This window comes from Amia ocellicauda, chromosome 13, assembly GCF_036373705.1.
Source record: "Amia ocellicauda isolate fAmiCal2 chromosome 13, fAmiCal2.hap1, whole genome shotgun sequence".
Classification (NCBI taxonomy): Eukaryota; Metazoa; Chordata; class Actinopteri; order Amiiformes; family Amiidae; genus Amia; species Amia ocellicauda.
Window position 1 is genome coordinate 30971303 of NC_089862.1, and position 14932 is coordinate 30986234.

Here is a 14932-nt window from a genome sequence, read left to right on the forward strand (position 1 = left end):
TTTGATGCAGTCGATGCCTTTCATGATTTTTAAGACTTGAATCAACAATATTCTGCTTGCATTAACATTAACTTTACTCAATGCTTAATGAACAATTACCATTGAGGCACCGTTATACATTGCTCAATACTGTACATAAAAATCTATAGATGTATATATTCAGGACACACAATTTTCTCTCTCCCTCTCCATCTTTTTATATACACATAGCCAGACTTAAATTAAGTTGGGCATGCATGCTGCATCAAACTTGAAAGAAGTTGAAAGCGGGGCCGGAGTCCAAGTGAAACATCAAATGGTGCAGAGTACTGTACATCACGATAAGGGTCCGGGGTCTTAAGCCACAAAGCAAACATCTATTCAGGTCTGGCAGAATTAAACAGCTTGTTGTTTTTCTCACCATTGGATAAAAACAAGAAGGCTCTCACTCACTCAAAGACACCAGCAGGCTGTCATCTTCTGTCTATGAGTTTTCGTTTGTACGGATTTGGACAGAGGGACTATTCACAGCTCAGAGCAGTCTGGCACAGAATGGATAGAAATCTAGGTCTCCTGTCTTTACTTTTCAAAACTGTAAAGAAAGGCTGATAATGATGATTAAATTATTATTAATAATAATAGCAATAAACACTGAGCTGAATCTTACTCTCATCACACAGAGCCTTCAATATTTAACTGGACTCCTGACATGAATGAAATATCTAATGCTTTTCATCTAGACAGCGTAAAAATGCAACAATTCGATATAAGGAATAAGTGTGCATAGAGCTGTTCCCATTCAGTGCAATAACACTTATGGAAAGGCTATTTCTTAAACAGAAATTAGTATTGACATTTCAAATCGCACATCCTCCTCTGGATGGTTCACTTTTGCGTTTTTTAAGCCTTTAAAAGATGGTGATAGTGACTCACTGCCCATTTAATTGACAGGTCATGTACAGTTGAACCTGAGTTACTGCTGTGTTTTCACCTTATACCCCAATGGCAGCTACCAGTGTGAAATAAGTCGTCCAGCTGTTCTCTGGGAGGCCCGGCAGCGTTACCGTTTTCCATTAGCATCGGCTTTGATGCAGGACTGAGAATTATATCTAGAAAATAATACATGCCTGTGGAGTCAGAGTCACTAGGCTTTGAAATCCCCTACCTCAATGATGTACAGAACAATATTCTTGTAGAAACAGTACAGGATGCACTTGGACACTCGATTATAGTTCCAGGCGCCGTGCACGAGCAGGAGGTTCTTCAAATACTTGAACTGAAAGAAATGTGTATAGAATTATAAAAATGATACTTAATAGTGAAAGCACAGAACTAATTCCTTTCTTTGACCTAACTTTTTTTCCCTTGTAAAGCAAGTTTTACATCATGTGTAACTTCAAAGGCTAAAGAATCAACAGAAGACTGGCAGGATCTTGGGGAGGAATACACTAGGCCTTACATTCCTGGCATATTTCATTCAAATCTGATTATATTAATGGATGTCTGAAGTAATTAAAAATGGCAGCTTCATGTAAATAACTCACTCTTCTGGGAACGAGCCTATTTTTCTTTCAGATAGGTTTCAACAGTTCTGTCTGTAATCGGCACAGTACATCCTTAAACAATCATCTTTGAAATTCATTATTTGTTTCATACCTTTTTTATGTGCTATAATCATTTTTTTAATCTGCAATGCATCTCAAAAGGCTGAGAAGACATTTAAAAAAGGTTATGCGGGAAGTTTGCAGATGCTAGATGCTAGCATTAGATGTCACAGAAATATGTATTTTCATAAAACATAAGTACACTATGCTATATTGAACCTGTCCCTACTAAAAAAGCAAGCACAATCTTTTAACTTACAAGGTGAAAACAAATAGTCTATAGCCACCAAAGATATAGCTGGACAAAAACCAATACGGTGGGGGGGGGGGGACAGACCGACATTCAAGAAGCATGAACTGTGCTTTTGAAAGGTTAGTCTCTGGTTAGCAGGCCAGGCTGTCCTTATCTCAGGCCCATGCCTGTTTTATGTGGATCACGGGGGCAGGGGCATCTCTGCCTTTACTCCATGTCTTCCCTTCAGTCCACAGACACGACCTTTGCAGCTTTTGCAGATCAAATGGTAAGCGGAGCCCAGAGCAGACACGCACCAAGATCAGCACCGATAATGTCTGATGGTTTACGGCTGGAATGCATACGGAGAGTGCGGCCTGGTCTGCACAGTGGGAACCTTGCTCAGGTTAAATGTCAAAGTTGCTTGTTTGCTGAACAGCTACAAGCCTACAGTCGATATACACGTATTCCATCCCAAATCACCTGAGCAATGGAGTAGTCTGAGGAATTGGCTGCCTGAAGTCCCTCGTTTCCACTAATGCCAACCCCCACGTGGGCTGTCTGGATCATGCCCACATCATTGGCTCCATCACCAATGGCCAGGGTTATCACTTTCACCTGCTTCTTCACCATCTCGACCACTTCGGACTTCTGCAGAGGAGAGACTCTGGGGGTGGGGTTCAAATAAACAAGAACAAAATTTACAATTGAGGAAAGTAAACAGGAAAAACACTCACGTAATGGATTAAGTGACAAGTGACAAGGACTAAATACTAAGGACTAAATACACGAAGCCAGAGGATGTAATTTGATGATGCTTGACGTTACCTGCAGCAGATCACAGCTTTGCACGAGAGCGCGAGGTCCAGGAAGTACTGCCTGATGCCAAACGTCAGGGCGTACTTCAGAGACTTGCCATCAATGATGAGCGCAAAGTCATTCTCCTTCCGTAGAGCATCTCCAAGCATCCCGCAGTGACGACTCAGTGTCTCCCTCGTGCCCTGGAGAAGGACATCACAACATCTTAGAGAAGTCCTTCAGTCACTTAATATGCTTTAAGGGTTACTAAACCCCAAATGCCAAGTGTTTTTCAGCACGTGTGACAAGGTGTTCTTTTTCTCAGTGTTCAAATAAGCACATCAGTTTTTCAAGGTGGGGCTTTTGTTTAGGTTTTCTTGTCTTTGATAAAAAAAAGGGGGTTGCATCATAAAACAATATATACTTCTTGTCAGTCAGTGGTAATCAATTCTGATGCTTGAGGGCCACAGTAGTACTTAATGATACTGAGCATAAAAACATATGTTTTATATTAATTGTCACCTGTCTATATCATAGATAATTGACCACACCCATCTTATTTATTCCAGGTCTTTACATGGTAATTGACTTTCAAGTGTTAGGCACTGTAAAAGGCTTGTCACGGGATTTACAGACTATTTTACAAAGCTGCTGGGGAACTTGGAAACATGGAATGAATGTATTCTCAGGTCTTAATGCTGCCAACACCTGCTGTTAATATAAATCTGCTACCGTCTTCCCAGATGGCTTCCACAGGAGGTAACGTACTGCCAATTACTTATAAGTTTCTCTTAATTCTGTAAGTAATATTAATTATAAGGCCACTTATCTCTTAATTAACAAAACAGGCAGTGATTTTTTTTTTAAGAATATACAATGCCAAGTAAAACACTAACAATACTGGGACCACTTGCACTTTTAAAATCTTAATTGAATTAACTTGTCCAGATTTTCTCTTTGGGAAAAACACCCATCACATTAATTTTCTGTGAAGCGGGCAGCTTGCCTACAATGGTAAATAAAGACCTACAGACCTAAAGCTAGCTTAAAATTAAGTTTCCAAAGTAAAACTTCCTTAATGGTTTCTGACAGGGGTGAAACATGCTATCATGAGGCGTTCACTCTTAGCATTACTCATAAATAACAGAATAAATAAACGCATGCTAATCCACACTAACTTTGCTTTCAATAAGGTTACACATAAATTTGGTCTGCCGAGGATGTCAAATTGATTGCTAATAATAATAATACGAATAAAAATACTGGCATCCGCACATCTTTAGAATCTCTGCATAGAAAAGTTTTGCCAGGTTGAGGTCAAGTTGTGATTTGGTCAGATCAATGTGACCATAATTCTCTCCAAGGGATTGAAAGAAATAACTCCTTTAACTTTCGCCATTCAATATGAATCAACAATATGAGGGACACAACTTTGTGAATCTTCTACTACAAGCACTGCCGTATCTCCAGAAAGAGACGGGGACATCGTCCTGCATTAGACACGTAATATCTGCAAATAAAATAAGCTATACGAGAGGCTAATGCATTAACATCAGCTGTTACTTGGTTGCTTTTAACTAAAAGTCCACTTAGCTGTGAATTTACTCTTCCGCAAATCACGACAGCAAATGACATGCGATGCATCTTCTGATTTTCGCTTTTGGAAAGAAATTACACAGAAAGCCTGCATATTGTGCCTCAATGTCTTTGACATCTGCTTAACGGCTTAAAGTGTTGGGAGCCTGCCTGAGGCACAGTTGTGATATTTCACGCAGGCTTTGTGCATAGTTTTGTTTGGCAAGAAAATCCTGCTGCTCACTGGAGCCAAAACCCATGCCAAGTGCAGTAAGACATTAAGACATTGGAATCATCTGCTGTAAACTCAAGGAGAGAAATCTGCACATGCCCTTCTGAGCAACTCCAATACATTTTAAAGATGGTCTGATAACTTTTCATTTGGAACTAAACTGACTTAATTGGCTTGAAGTTAAATACAGATAAATAAATACAAAATCTATACAATTTCGAAGACCTGCCCCAAGTTAGAGGTTACGATCAGTTACCTCTTGTAACAGGCATCCCGTAAATGCTCCTCAAAAGTACCATCCACTGTGAAACCCAAGCAGCTTCACAGGAACAGGCGAGAGCGACAGAAATCTTTAACGGCACGGAGCCGACAGGACCCTTAACTTGCTGGCATAACAAACTGCTGAAACCCAAGCTAAAGGAAATATTTGGAGGCCGTGGCTTTAAGTTTCACAGACGAGAGAGAGACACAGGCATCTTGTGTCACCGCTGAAAGATCACCAGGAAATGTTGAGCAGCTGTAAGCAGTTACCTCTACATTCAGAAAGCATGTATGTTGCACCGAAAGACTAAATGCCTTTAACCTCGCGGGGCCTATTAAAAGTACACAGGCACCGCGTCTGAAGCAGCCCTGTGCCTGTACTTAGGCGGGAAATCACATTAAACTTGTGTGAATACCAGCAAGCTGACAACAGACACTAGGTTAGCGCTTAATTATGCTGCAAACAAAGGTTATTTTGAAAAAGAACGGGTCCACACAATGCATCCATGCATTTCTGAATTGCTGCTGGTGCTGGAGAGGTTATCATTCTGTTTTGAAAGCATCACTTTGTGTGTGTAAGCAGAAGGAAACTAATGGGTGAAAGAAGTGCTGACTTTGGCCGAAGTCCAGGTTCATGAGTTGTAACAAATTGATCTCTCCACCTCAAACTCTGGCTTCTCTATGCAGGGCAGGCGGCAAAGAGCAGATTTATTGTCGATTTATTTAGCAAACAGTCAGATTTCCTTGTTTTTTTCACCAAAACCAAACACCTAAGTTACAGATTTGTAGGCTATAAGTATTTTCTTTACTTTTTTATGGGGGAACATAACCTTTAAAGTTCTGTGCCATATTGCTCCCAATCAAAAGGCAATAATTCATCTGGAAACACTGAAATTGAGTTTCCCAACAATCAGTTATAATATCCATATAGCTCACTATTGTTATAGAAATGAATAGGAAAAAAAACAAAACTCAATGCATTTTTGATTTTTGTAAATAACTACCCTTCAAAAACCTCACAGGCATGACCTGTGACAAGCACAGAAAGCTGACTCTGAAATGCTTTCAGATTTTCTAGATGATAATTAACAGACATACCTGTCTTTCTAAAACTCTGCCCAGACAAGCGGTGTGTTTCATGATACCTACTGCAAAATCTCAAAACAGGCCGACTCTGTCCTGTATCCCCTATTCACTAAATGAAGACTCTGGCATCTCTGTGTTACTATTTTCCATTGACAGCATCAATGTAAATGAATAATAACTTCAGCTCACTTCAAATCTGCCATTAATTGTAATTGTAAATATTTACATCAATAACTGCCCTTTCAAACGTTGTTCATTTGCAACTCACACACATCTGCTAATTGTGGGGAAGAGCCTCGCACTGTGCCAATTACGGCCCCGTTAATTCTCCTCACTCATCAGCCTAGAAGCATAATGTTTATCTTTTGCAGCGTTGCTGTCACACAACATCAGGCAAATCAGCCAATGATTTCTTTTGGCCTGGAAACAAAAAAAGCACCCGAACCATTGCTCTCCCTCGATTATTGAAATTCATCACAGTGGAAAGAGGCTATCAGACCACTCTCTCAAATCAGCCGCTACTTCAGCCATGTTACAAAAAATATAAAATGAGCTCTTGCCGCTCTGAAGGGGTTCAGTGTTTCGACTTCCCCTGCTGGACACGGAATAAATTAGAAACTTATTTTACAAGCCCTGTGCAAATGGGAATACGAAAAAAAAGGCATTTCTTTATAACATAATTAGAGCAAAATTACTTTTTGGTACAGCACATTTATCATTATGCAAGTCATTGCAGTATTACAGGCCAGAAGACACAACCTGTGAGCCAAAAAGTAAAAACCTATAGCTGAGCAGAGCCTTGTTTTGCAGTCTAGAGAGGATGCTACAGTTTAGAGATGTCTGCTGTGCAGATGTTACAATCCTTGTTACAGACGTCTGTAAACAGTCCTTGATTGAGCCCTTCTTGTCCTCCTCATTCCCTGTAGCAGTGGTCATAAAACTATTCCTAGCTGGGTTCATATTGCCATCAATAGGGACCCCCCCCCCCCCACTTAAAACAATTCTACTGTAAATGTTAATATTAATAATGTATATAGGAGAGAAATAGATTCACAAATTAGTCAAATGTTTGCCATAAGTGGTAGGTGTGAAACAGTAGTCATGATCGTAAATTAAAAGTATGTAAACTAAACAAGAACATGTCCTTCACCCCCCACACTGGAAAAAGGACACGTGTGTTACCATTCAAAATCCTAAGATCAATGCACGATGCACACTGTCACAAAGGGACACACAACCCACTCACCACAGGTGAGGACCCAGCAGCATCTACAGATTTCTAGAAACACATCTATTCTGAACAGCATCCTGTCTGACTTGCGTTCCTCATGGGAGGAGTCTGGAAACCAGATTTCCAAACCAGGCCTTCAGTCTCTCACCGAATTAGTGTCTCACCGAGAGCCCTCAGACACAGCTCCTTGTAAAGACGTTAACCTCACTCACAGCTCTGGGCTAAAGAGCTTTTAATGTGCACTTCAGTCTCACAGCAAGCAATGTTGTTTTCAATCGCAGCCGGTTGTTAAATATCTCATTTCACTCCAGGTCTCGCAATTGCTGACCCTGGTAGCCGGGCCAGAGTGCCCCGAGAGGCTTCCCTTCCGCACCCCAGCGGCGGCGCAGGCCCCCGGTCAATACCAGCGACACCGAGAGACGGTTCGTGTGAACAGCTCGCGTTTCCCCTGAGCTCCCTGCGCAGCTATTCTGATAAATCATAATACTAATCATTCCAGTCAACACAAAGAGACCGTTTAAATGCAGCACTAATTTCAATTTCAAAGGCTGGTGACCTTATAGACTGTAGAAAAAACAGAACATTTAGCTGCAGGAAGGCTTTTGGAGTATTTAAAAAAAAATGGTCGACTGCCTTGCATTAGAAGACAATGTACTGTAAATTGCAAAAAGAAAGAACACAGAGTTGAGACAGAAGCCATCTAGACCTGTGCTCCAGAAGGAACAGAGCTGATGGTATATTGTAATGGAATTGTATTTTTAAAAAAGCAAACCCCACATATATATATATATATATATTTATCAAATACTATATGAATTTCAGTTCCATTAACCTAAATCACAGCATGCATCTAGTTGGATCAAATCTGACTTCAAAACTGCATTTTAGTCATTCTCTTAATACAGTTGAACAGAACCTTTTCTATATACAGCAGAACAGCTCCAGTCTTTATCTTAAGACATTCATGATATACTTACATCCAATGTCCCTTCATTGATGACAATCAAGCCCATGTTCTTTGTCAAGAGTTTGCACGAGTGTCCTGTGACGAGAAGAGATCAACCACAATTAAATTGGCAATTTCAAACGATTCAGTGTTTTTCTAAGCAGCAGTTCAAGTTGTTAGCGCTTTAGGTTAAGGCTTAAAACTACATCAATATGTCAAGCAGGTATTTCGATGAATAAGTCCATTGTTGAGACGGTTACAGCTGGCTTGACAGAGATGTTGAGCTCCATATCTTTCCCAGGTCACTTTCAGGGCTCTGTGTCAGTACTGCACAACTAATAAAGTACCTCTAAACAGTAGGCCATCTCCGGGACTCCACACGGTAAAGTCTAACCACTGTTTCAGAAAAATATGATTGAGGATCCCAAAGCATGGATACAAATTAATATTCCAGGTGGTCTGATGTAGCATAGGAGACCAGAGGGCTGTTTTTATTAGAGATTTCTTTCCTGCACATTCTGAAGGGTCCCTATTGATGGCAAAAAAAACATTCACTTCAGAAAAATCATCTTAAATGAAATCGTACAGCAACTACTCTCATGAAGTGTAGACTCCAATACATTGCACATCTGTCCTGCTAGGATAGAGTGCTTAACCTGGGCTAATCCATATCCAGGAGGGATGTACACAGTGGAAACCCTTCAGAGATCCTCACAGGGTGCACAGGGATATCAGTAATGCCCTGCGTGTGATGTGCAGGCATCTTTAAAACCCTGTGGATGGCCAGAGTACGGCATTACTTGAAGTCAGTGAACCAGGAGAAAGATGCACTGAAATACGTAGTTCATCAAATGATATCCTAGGCTCACCCTATATGTGATTTTTTAAGGATCTTCTAGGAGTTGGCTTTATTATAACAAATAACATTCATTAAAAAGACACTCTGGTTGGACATCATTACACACCTTGCACGGTTACACCACATGGGCAGAGCGACTGAAGTTACATTTCCACCGTCTCATTAACGGCCGCTTGTTAGGAAACCCCACAGCGTCGATAAAAAAAGCCTAAATACATTCGGGTACATGGCACTTGTCCAGACGCCATCGAAATGTAATTACAAGAAAAATGACTGGGTACATGGAAACTTCCTGTTTTATATAGCAATTATACCTTTAACTTGCTATTCCCAAAGCCACTCGGGCCTTTAACTTTTTAAAAGGTTGAAGATGAAAGACCGTGTGGGTCAGAAGTGAAACGAATTTGGTGATCTTGGAGTTTCCCCCCAAGGGCATTACAGCAAATTATAGTCGTCGGCTTTAAAGAGTGTCCACATTTCTACAATACAGGGAGATATATCTAGATCAGTCAGAAGTTACGATGTCATCATTTAAATGTACTCGCCTCGTGTCAGATTATTACTACTATACGTTTAAAAAGGCATTCCAGCCGAGGTCAACGTTTCACTTAATTTCATTGCTTTTTATGTGTTAGTTTAACCTCTTAATGGCAGACTTCTCCAAATGGTGGCACGTTGAGAATATGATAATGAACCATTTCCTAGCTGTTAATGTGCACCCTCTACAAATATTTGCCAACGTGGAAATGCTATGGGAACGAGACACGTTCATCCCTCAAACTCAAAATGGCGTGACGAGATCAGTGGGATGAAACTATTCAGAGCGTAGGGGTAGCTGGGAGGCCAGAACAACAAGGACCTCACCGCTCTGAAGAGACTGAAATGCATATTGGCATCTTCACACAATGTTCATATCATGGGCAGAAGCGCTCGATTCAATCTCCGATGGCAGTTTTGCAGCGTTCTGTTTTGCTTGGCAAGGTCCGAGTGTTTACTGTTTCTTGTGTACATCCAATATGTGATAATGTTGGCCAAAACCAACAGAGCTGTTTGCTTCATGTTTTCAATCAAACTACCTCAGAGAAAATGTGAACCAGTAACAGTGTTCTTTCATTATAAAGGTTTTTTTAATTTTTTAGGTTCACAGGATTCAAATAAAACCAGCACATAACCCAAAACTGACACTTTTGTTTGGAATAGCATGCTTTGGTGACATGAGGGCATTTTGTTGAGGTTTGAGAAAGGTCAACATCTTATTAAATATAGCAAGATAGTACTGCAATTCCACTGGAGATGTTTTAAGAAAAGAAATGTACAATTTTGATAAATACAAACAGGTTTTTTTTTTTTACTGACCACAATAATCTTATGGTTCTGAATTGGGGAAAGACATTAAAAACATCAATTAGTGATGTGGTATTACACAAACCTTAAGATTTGTTTTTTTAAGGAAACCATAAAACAAAGTAAATATTGAACACATAACAGAGCACCTCAGTTAGGCTTTGCACATATAAAAATACTTTCCTAACTGCATTTTATTCATTTAATTACTGGAAAACACACACAAGGAATGGATTCAAGTTTGTGGTTGGTATTCATGTGTTTTTTTTCAGCTGAATGTGTGTAAGTCCTTAATAAGCGATCTGGAAATCATTACAATTTAGAAAGCAGAAATATCCATGAAAACGTACATTTGTAATGTTGTTTAGATACCGTAAACCTGTGCTCCTGGTTTACAGATGTTTAATATCAACACCGTTGACAGCAATGATATTCCCGATAACTACACAGACAAGTTTGCTGTGTGTTCCACCCAGTTTTTTTTTTTTTATTATTATTTATGAAAACAAAACACATTTTATGTAATTTTATGGATAAACGTCCACTGTTGGATGTACGTTTGTCTATAGATTCAGAAGCAGACAGTCCTACCTATGTTTATAGCCGTTTCCTGCTTGTCTCCGGTTAGAATCCAGATTTTGATGTCAGCTTTCATCAGAGTCTCAATGGTTTCTGGGACTTTGTCCTGGAGTTTATCCTCGATGGCTGTTGCTCCAAGCAGCTGCAGATTCTAAACAGAGACATTCACTGTATTTAATTTGGGGCGAAAAACACAACGAAAAAAAAAAAAAAAAGAACCGTTTATTTGAAACTTAAAGAGCAGGTATTTGTCACAACCAAATTTGACAAGAACAACCATTTTATCGCTATTAAACAGAAACTTAAATAAGGTCTACTAGACGAGTCAGCTTTAATAGGCCGAGTAAGAAAGTAAAACATGAAAATGGTTCAGTGCAATACTACTAAAAACAAATCTGCAGTATTTTTTGCATTAAGATTAATATCAAAGATAAAACTGTACAGTCTGTAACGGGCCTGTTGCTTTGACTGCTTCCTCACTCTAAGAGTAAATCTGCTCAACTACAAACTGAGAAAGTCTCAGAGTAGCATCAGATGGGGAAGAGGGCCGAGGTCATCAGTTAAATACAAGCAAGGGACAAGCAGTGCTCGACGAAGCCACAGATATGACACACAAGGCTGTTTTCCTTCCACGGTTGTTGGTTATTTACTTGAAAGCTTGATCAAGATAAAGCCGGTCACTGATATTGACCTTTTAGTTTTTTTACGGAAATTAATTTTAGGCGAAACACCAGGGTTTCTATAGTGACCTACATGTGGGATATTAATGGTTTACCTTGCAAAAGCAAGAAATCTTACCATTTAGTTTGGTTTGCTCAAGACCACAGGGAAAAAAAAAAAAAAAAAAAAAAAAAATCACCCTTCTACATTAGAGTCAGAGTTTAAAGTTTATATATAAATTTAAAAATCATACAATACTGATAACATCCGTTTCTTTTCAGGGCTACATTTGCACCAGTTGCTTGTCACAGTTACTTCTGAAATAACATACAATTAAACTAATTGTGCATGTTCCTTTATAAAATCTTTAAAAGTATTAAGTGCACTATTGCAGCATGATGCTTCATTTCCTTGTACACAGCCTTGCATAATAGTAGCCATAAAAAAGGTATTGAGAAACCTTTATTGTATTATTCAGCTCAGCAAATTCATGAGGTAAAATGTGAAATACTGACCAAATCTGCAGTGACAACCAAATCAGACACTATTTCACCTTATAAACACTCTGCTGTAAAGTAAAACCGTATACAGAAGAGCAGTACTGCCATCTGCTGGACACGGGTGGGAATTTAGAATTGACGCCACAGAAATGCTTTACTGTGAGGACACTGACACTTTGGGCAGGAGAACATAAACATGTTGGCTCGAGTCTGGTTTCCATGCAGCATTCGGTCTGGGTTTTTAAACGAAGGTGTCCCTGATTAATCAGTTCTGTATTAATGTAATCCATGTGTGTTCCTGGACCTTTTCCCAAAGCAGGCGGATATGGAATGTGACATTTGATCAGCATCCTGGATGATTAAGTGTGTATAACTGAGGTTATGTATATATACACATATACACAGATCTGAGAACAAGCTCAAATACGTGACATCACCGAGTGTGAAAATGTTAAAATGGCGACGTGCTGGAAGAACAGATCAAAGATGTACAAAGGAAGTTAATGACCTGGAAGGCAACCCACATAGAAGATGGGAAGATAAAATCATACAATTTGCAGGCGTGACATGGACAAGAAGCTGTAGATCAAAGCAAGTGGAAATATCTTGAGAAGGTAGCAGACGATCAATGAACATGCACAAGCACACGCACATGTACGGCTCACCTTCTCGATGAGCTCGTAGCTCTCCTCCAGCTTCAGCACCCTGTTCTGCATGGCTGTGGACGCGCGGTGGTAGACCTGAAGCCAGTCCTGGTACGAAGACTCAGATATGTCAGCGACCGCGTAGCACAGCGTCCTCAACCCTGCAGAGCGCAGACACGGGCTCAGTCCACAACGTGCAAAACTCTTTATTTAAAAACAACACACACACACACACAGGAACCAAGTCACGCCTGTCAGCGTAGCCTGTCCACTGATGACAATTAGAGCTTCTTCATGTACAATCTCACCCACCTTCTGTAGCAAACTGCTCCAAATGCTTTAAGGTGATGTCCTTATACCTGGAGCTGTCAGCAAGACGATCATAAATGACTGTGTCCTGTAGAGAAAATAAAAACATAGTCCATTTAGCGCATAAAGAAAAACAACAACTAAGGAATTAAGCACATTTGCAAATGGCAAATGTGACTTAACATACAGGCAAATAAGATCCTAGAAGGACAGAAGTTCTGACCCACTGTCAAGACTCCTGTGTTGATTGCAGGTCATGTACAACAGGGGAACAGTGTGGTGGACAATGGGTGAAGACTACAATTTATTTACAACACCGCATTTTAATGTACTTGTATATTTGTTCATACTATACACTCACCTAAAGGATTATTAGGAACACCATACTAATACTGTGTTTGACCCCCTTTCGCCTTCAGAACTGCCTTAATTCTACATGGCATTGATTCAACAAGGTGCTGAAAGCATTCTTTAGAAATGTTGGCCCATATTGATAGGATAGCATCTTGCAGTTGATGGAGATTTGTGGGATGCACATCCAGGGCACGAAGCTCCCGTTCCACCACATCCCAAAGATGCTCTATTGGGTTGAGATCTGGTGACTGTGGGGGCCAGTTTAGTACAGTGAACTCATTGTCATGTTCAAGAAACCAATTTGAAATGATTCGACCTTTGTGACATGGTGCATTATCCTGCTGGAAGTAGCCATCAGAGGATGGGTACATGGTGGTCATAAAGGGATGGACATGGTCAGAAACAATGCTCAGGTAGGCCGTGGCATTTAAACGATGCCCAATTGGCACTAAGGGGCCTAAAGTGTGCCAAGAAAACATCCCCCACACCATTACACCACCACCACCAGCCTGCACAGTGGTAACAAGGCATGATGGATCCATGTTCTCATTCTGTTTACGCCAAATTCTGACTCTACCATCTGAATGTCTCAACAGAAATCGAGACTCATCAGACCAGGCAACATTTTTCCAGTCTTCAACTGTCCAATTTTGGTGAGCTTGTGCAAATTGTAGCCTCTTTTTCCTATTTGTAGTGGAGATGAGTGGTACCCGGTGGGGTCTTCTGCTGTTGTAGCCCATCCGCCTCAAGGTTGTACGTGTTGTGGCTTCACAAATGCTTTGCTGCATACCTCGGTTGTAACGAGTGGTTATTTCAGTCAAAGTTGCTCTTCTATCAGCTTGAATCAGTCGGCCCATTCTCCTCTGACCTCTAGCATCAACAAGGCATTTTCGCCCACAGGACTGCCGCATACTGGATGTTTTTCCCTTTTCACACCATTCTTTGTAAACCCTAGAAATGGTTGTGCGTGAAAATCCCAGTAACCGAGCAGATTGTGAAATACTCAGACCGGCCCGTCTGGCACCAACAACCATGCCACGCTCAAAATTGCTTAAATCACCTTTCTTTCCCATTCAGACATTCAGTTTGGAGTTCAGGAGATTGTCTTGACCAGGACCACACCCCTAAATGCATTGAAGCAACTGCCATGTGATTGGTTGGTTAGATAATTGCATTAATGAGAAATTGAACAGGTGTTCCTAATAATCCTTTAGGTGAGTGTATAGTGTATTATCCAGAGGACACATCTGACAAGAGATAACTTACAGCCCCCTTGCAGTACAGCCTGATTCTGCCCGACGGTGTGCGGACAATCACAGACATCCTTTTCCTATTGCTGTAAAACAACAAAAGCATGGATATTGAGATTATAAACAGGACTAGAAACACAGGAAATTACCAAAAATATGCTCAATCTTACTTTCTTGGTGACCTTCTCAGTTATGCATTTCACAAATGACAAGACGTCCCTCACCCTTCTGTTTAATGGCAGAATTAAATATTGCAGGCTCTATCAATCCGACAACCATAATTGAATTCTCAGTCAGTGCCAACGCCATGATTGTGTAACTGCCTGCTGACTCATAAGTTCTTAATCATTTTCTTTGCTAGTTGGGCTGGAAGTGAACAATGCAGAAACAAAAATGTGCCACCTTGCCCACTCTCCTGTCAGAGCAAGCTGTGTGTGCCAAGCTATATTTACCAATCGTGTTTGTGCATCACTGACAACTTACTTGCTG

General features: G+C 40.4%; 1 protein-coding gene across 5 annotated transcripts in view; it reads right to left on the bottom strand.

Moving 5' to 3' along the window:
• Positions 1 to 14932, bottom strand: part of atp8a1 (ATPase phospholipid transporting 8A1) — a 113153-nt gene that overhangs the window by 25044 nt on the left and 73177 nt on the right. For all 5 annotated transcript variants that reach the window (XM_066720600.1, XM_066720601.1, XM_066720603.1 and 2 more), the window contains 8 exons: positions 14460 to 14529; positions 12843 to 12927; positions 12552 to 12691; positions 10739 to 10877; positions 7976 to 8040; positions 2644 to 2816; positions 2299 to 2482; positions 1145 to 1255 (listed from right to left, as the gene is read on the bottom strand). In XM_066720600.1, coding sequence (XP_066576697.1) covers positions 1145 to 1255; positions 2299 to 2482; positions 2644 to 2816; positions 7976 to 8040; positions 10739 to 10877; positions 12552 to 12691; positions 12843 to 12927; positions 14460 to 14529 — 967 coding nt within the window. The remainder of the gene's footprint in view (positions 1 to 1144; positions 1256 to 2298; positions 2483 to 2643; positions 2817 to 7975; positions 8041 to 10738; positions 10878 to 12551; positions 12692 to 12842; positions 12928 to 14459; positions 14530 to 14932) is intronic.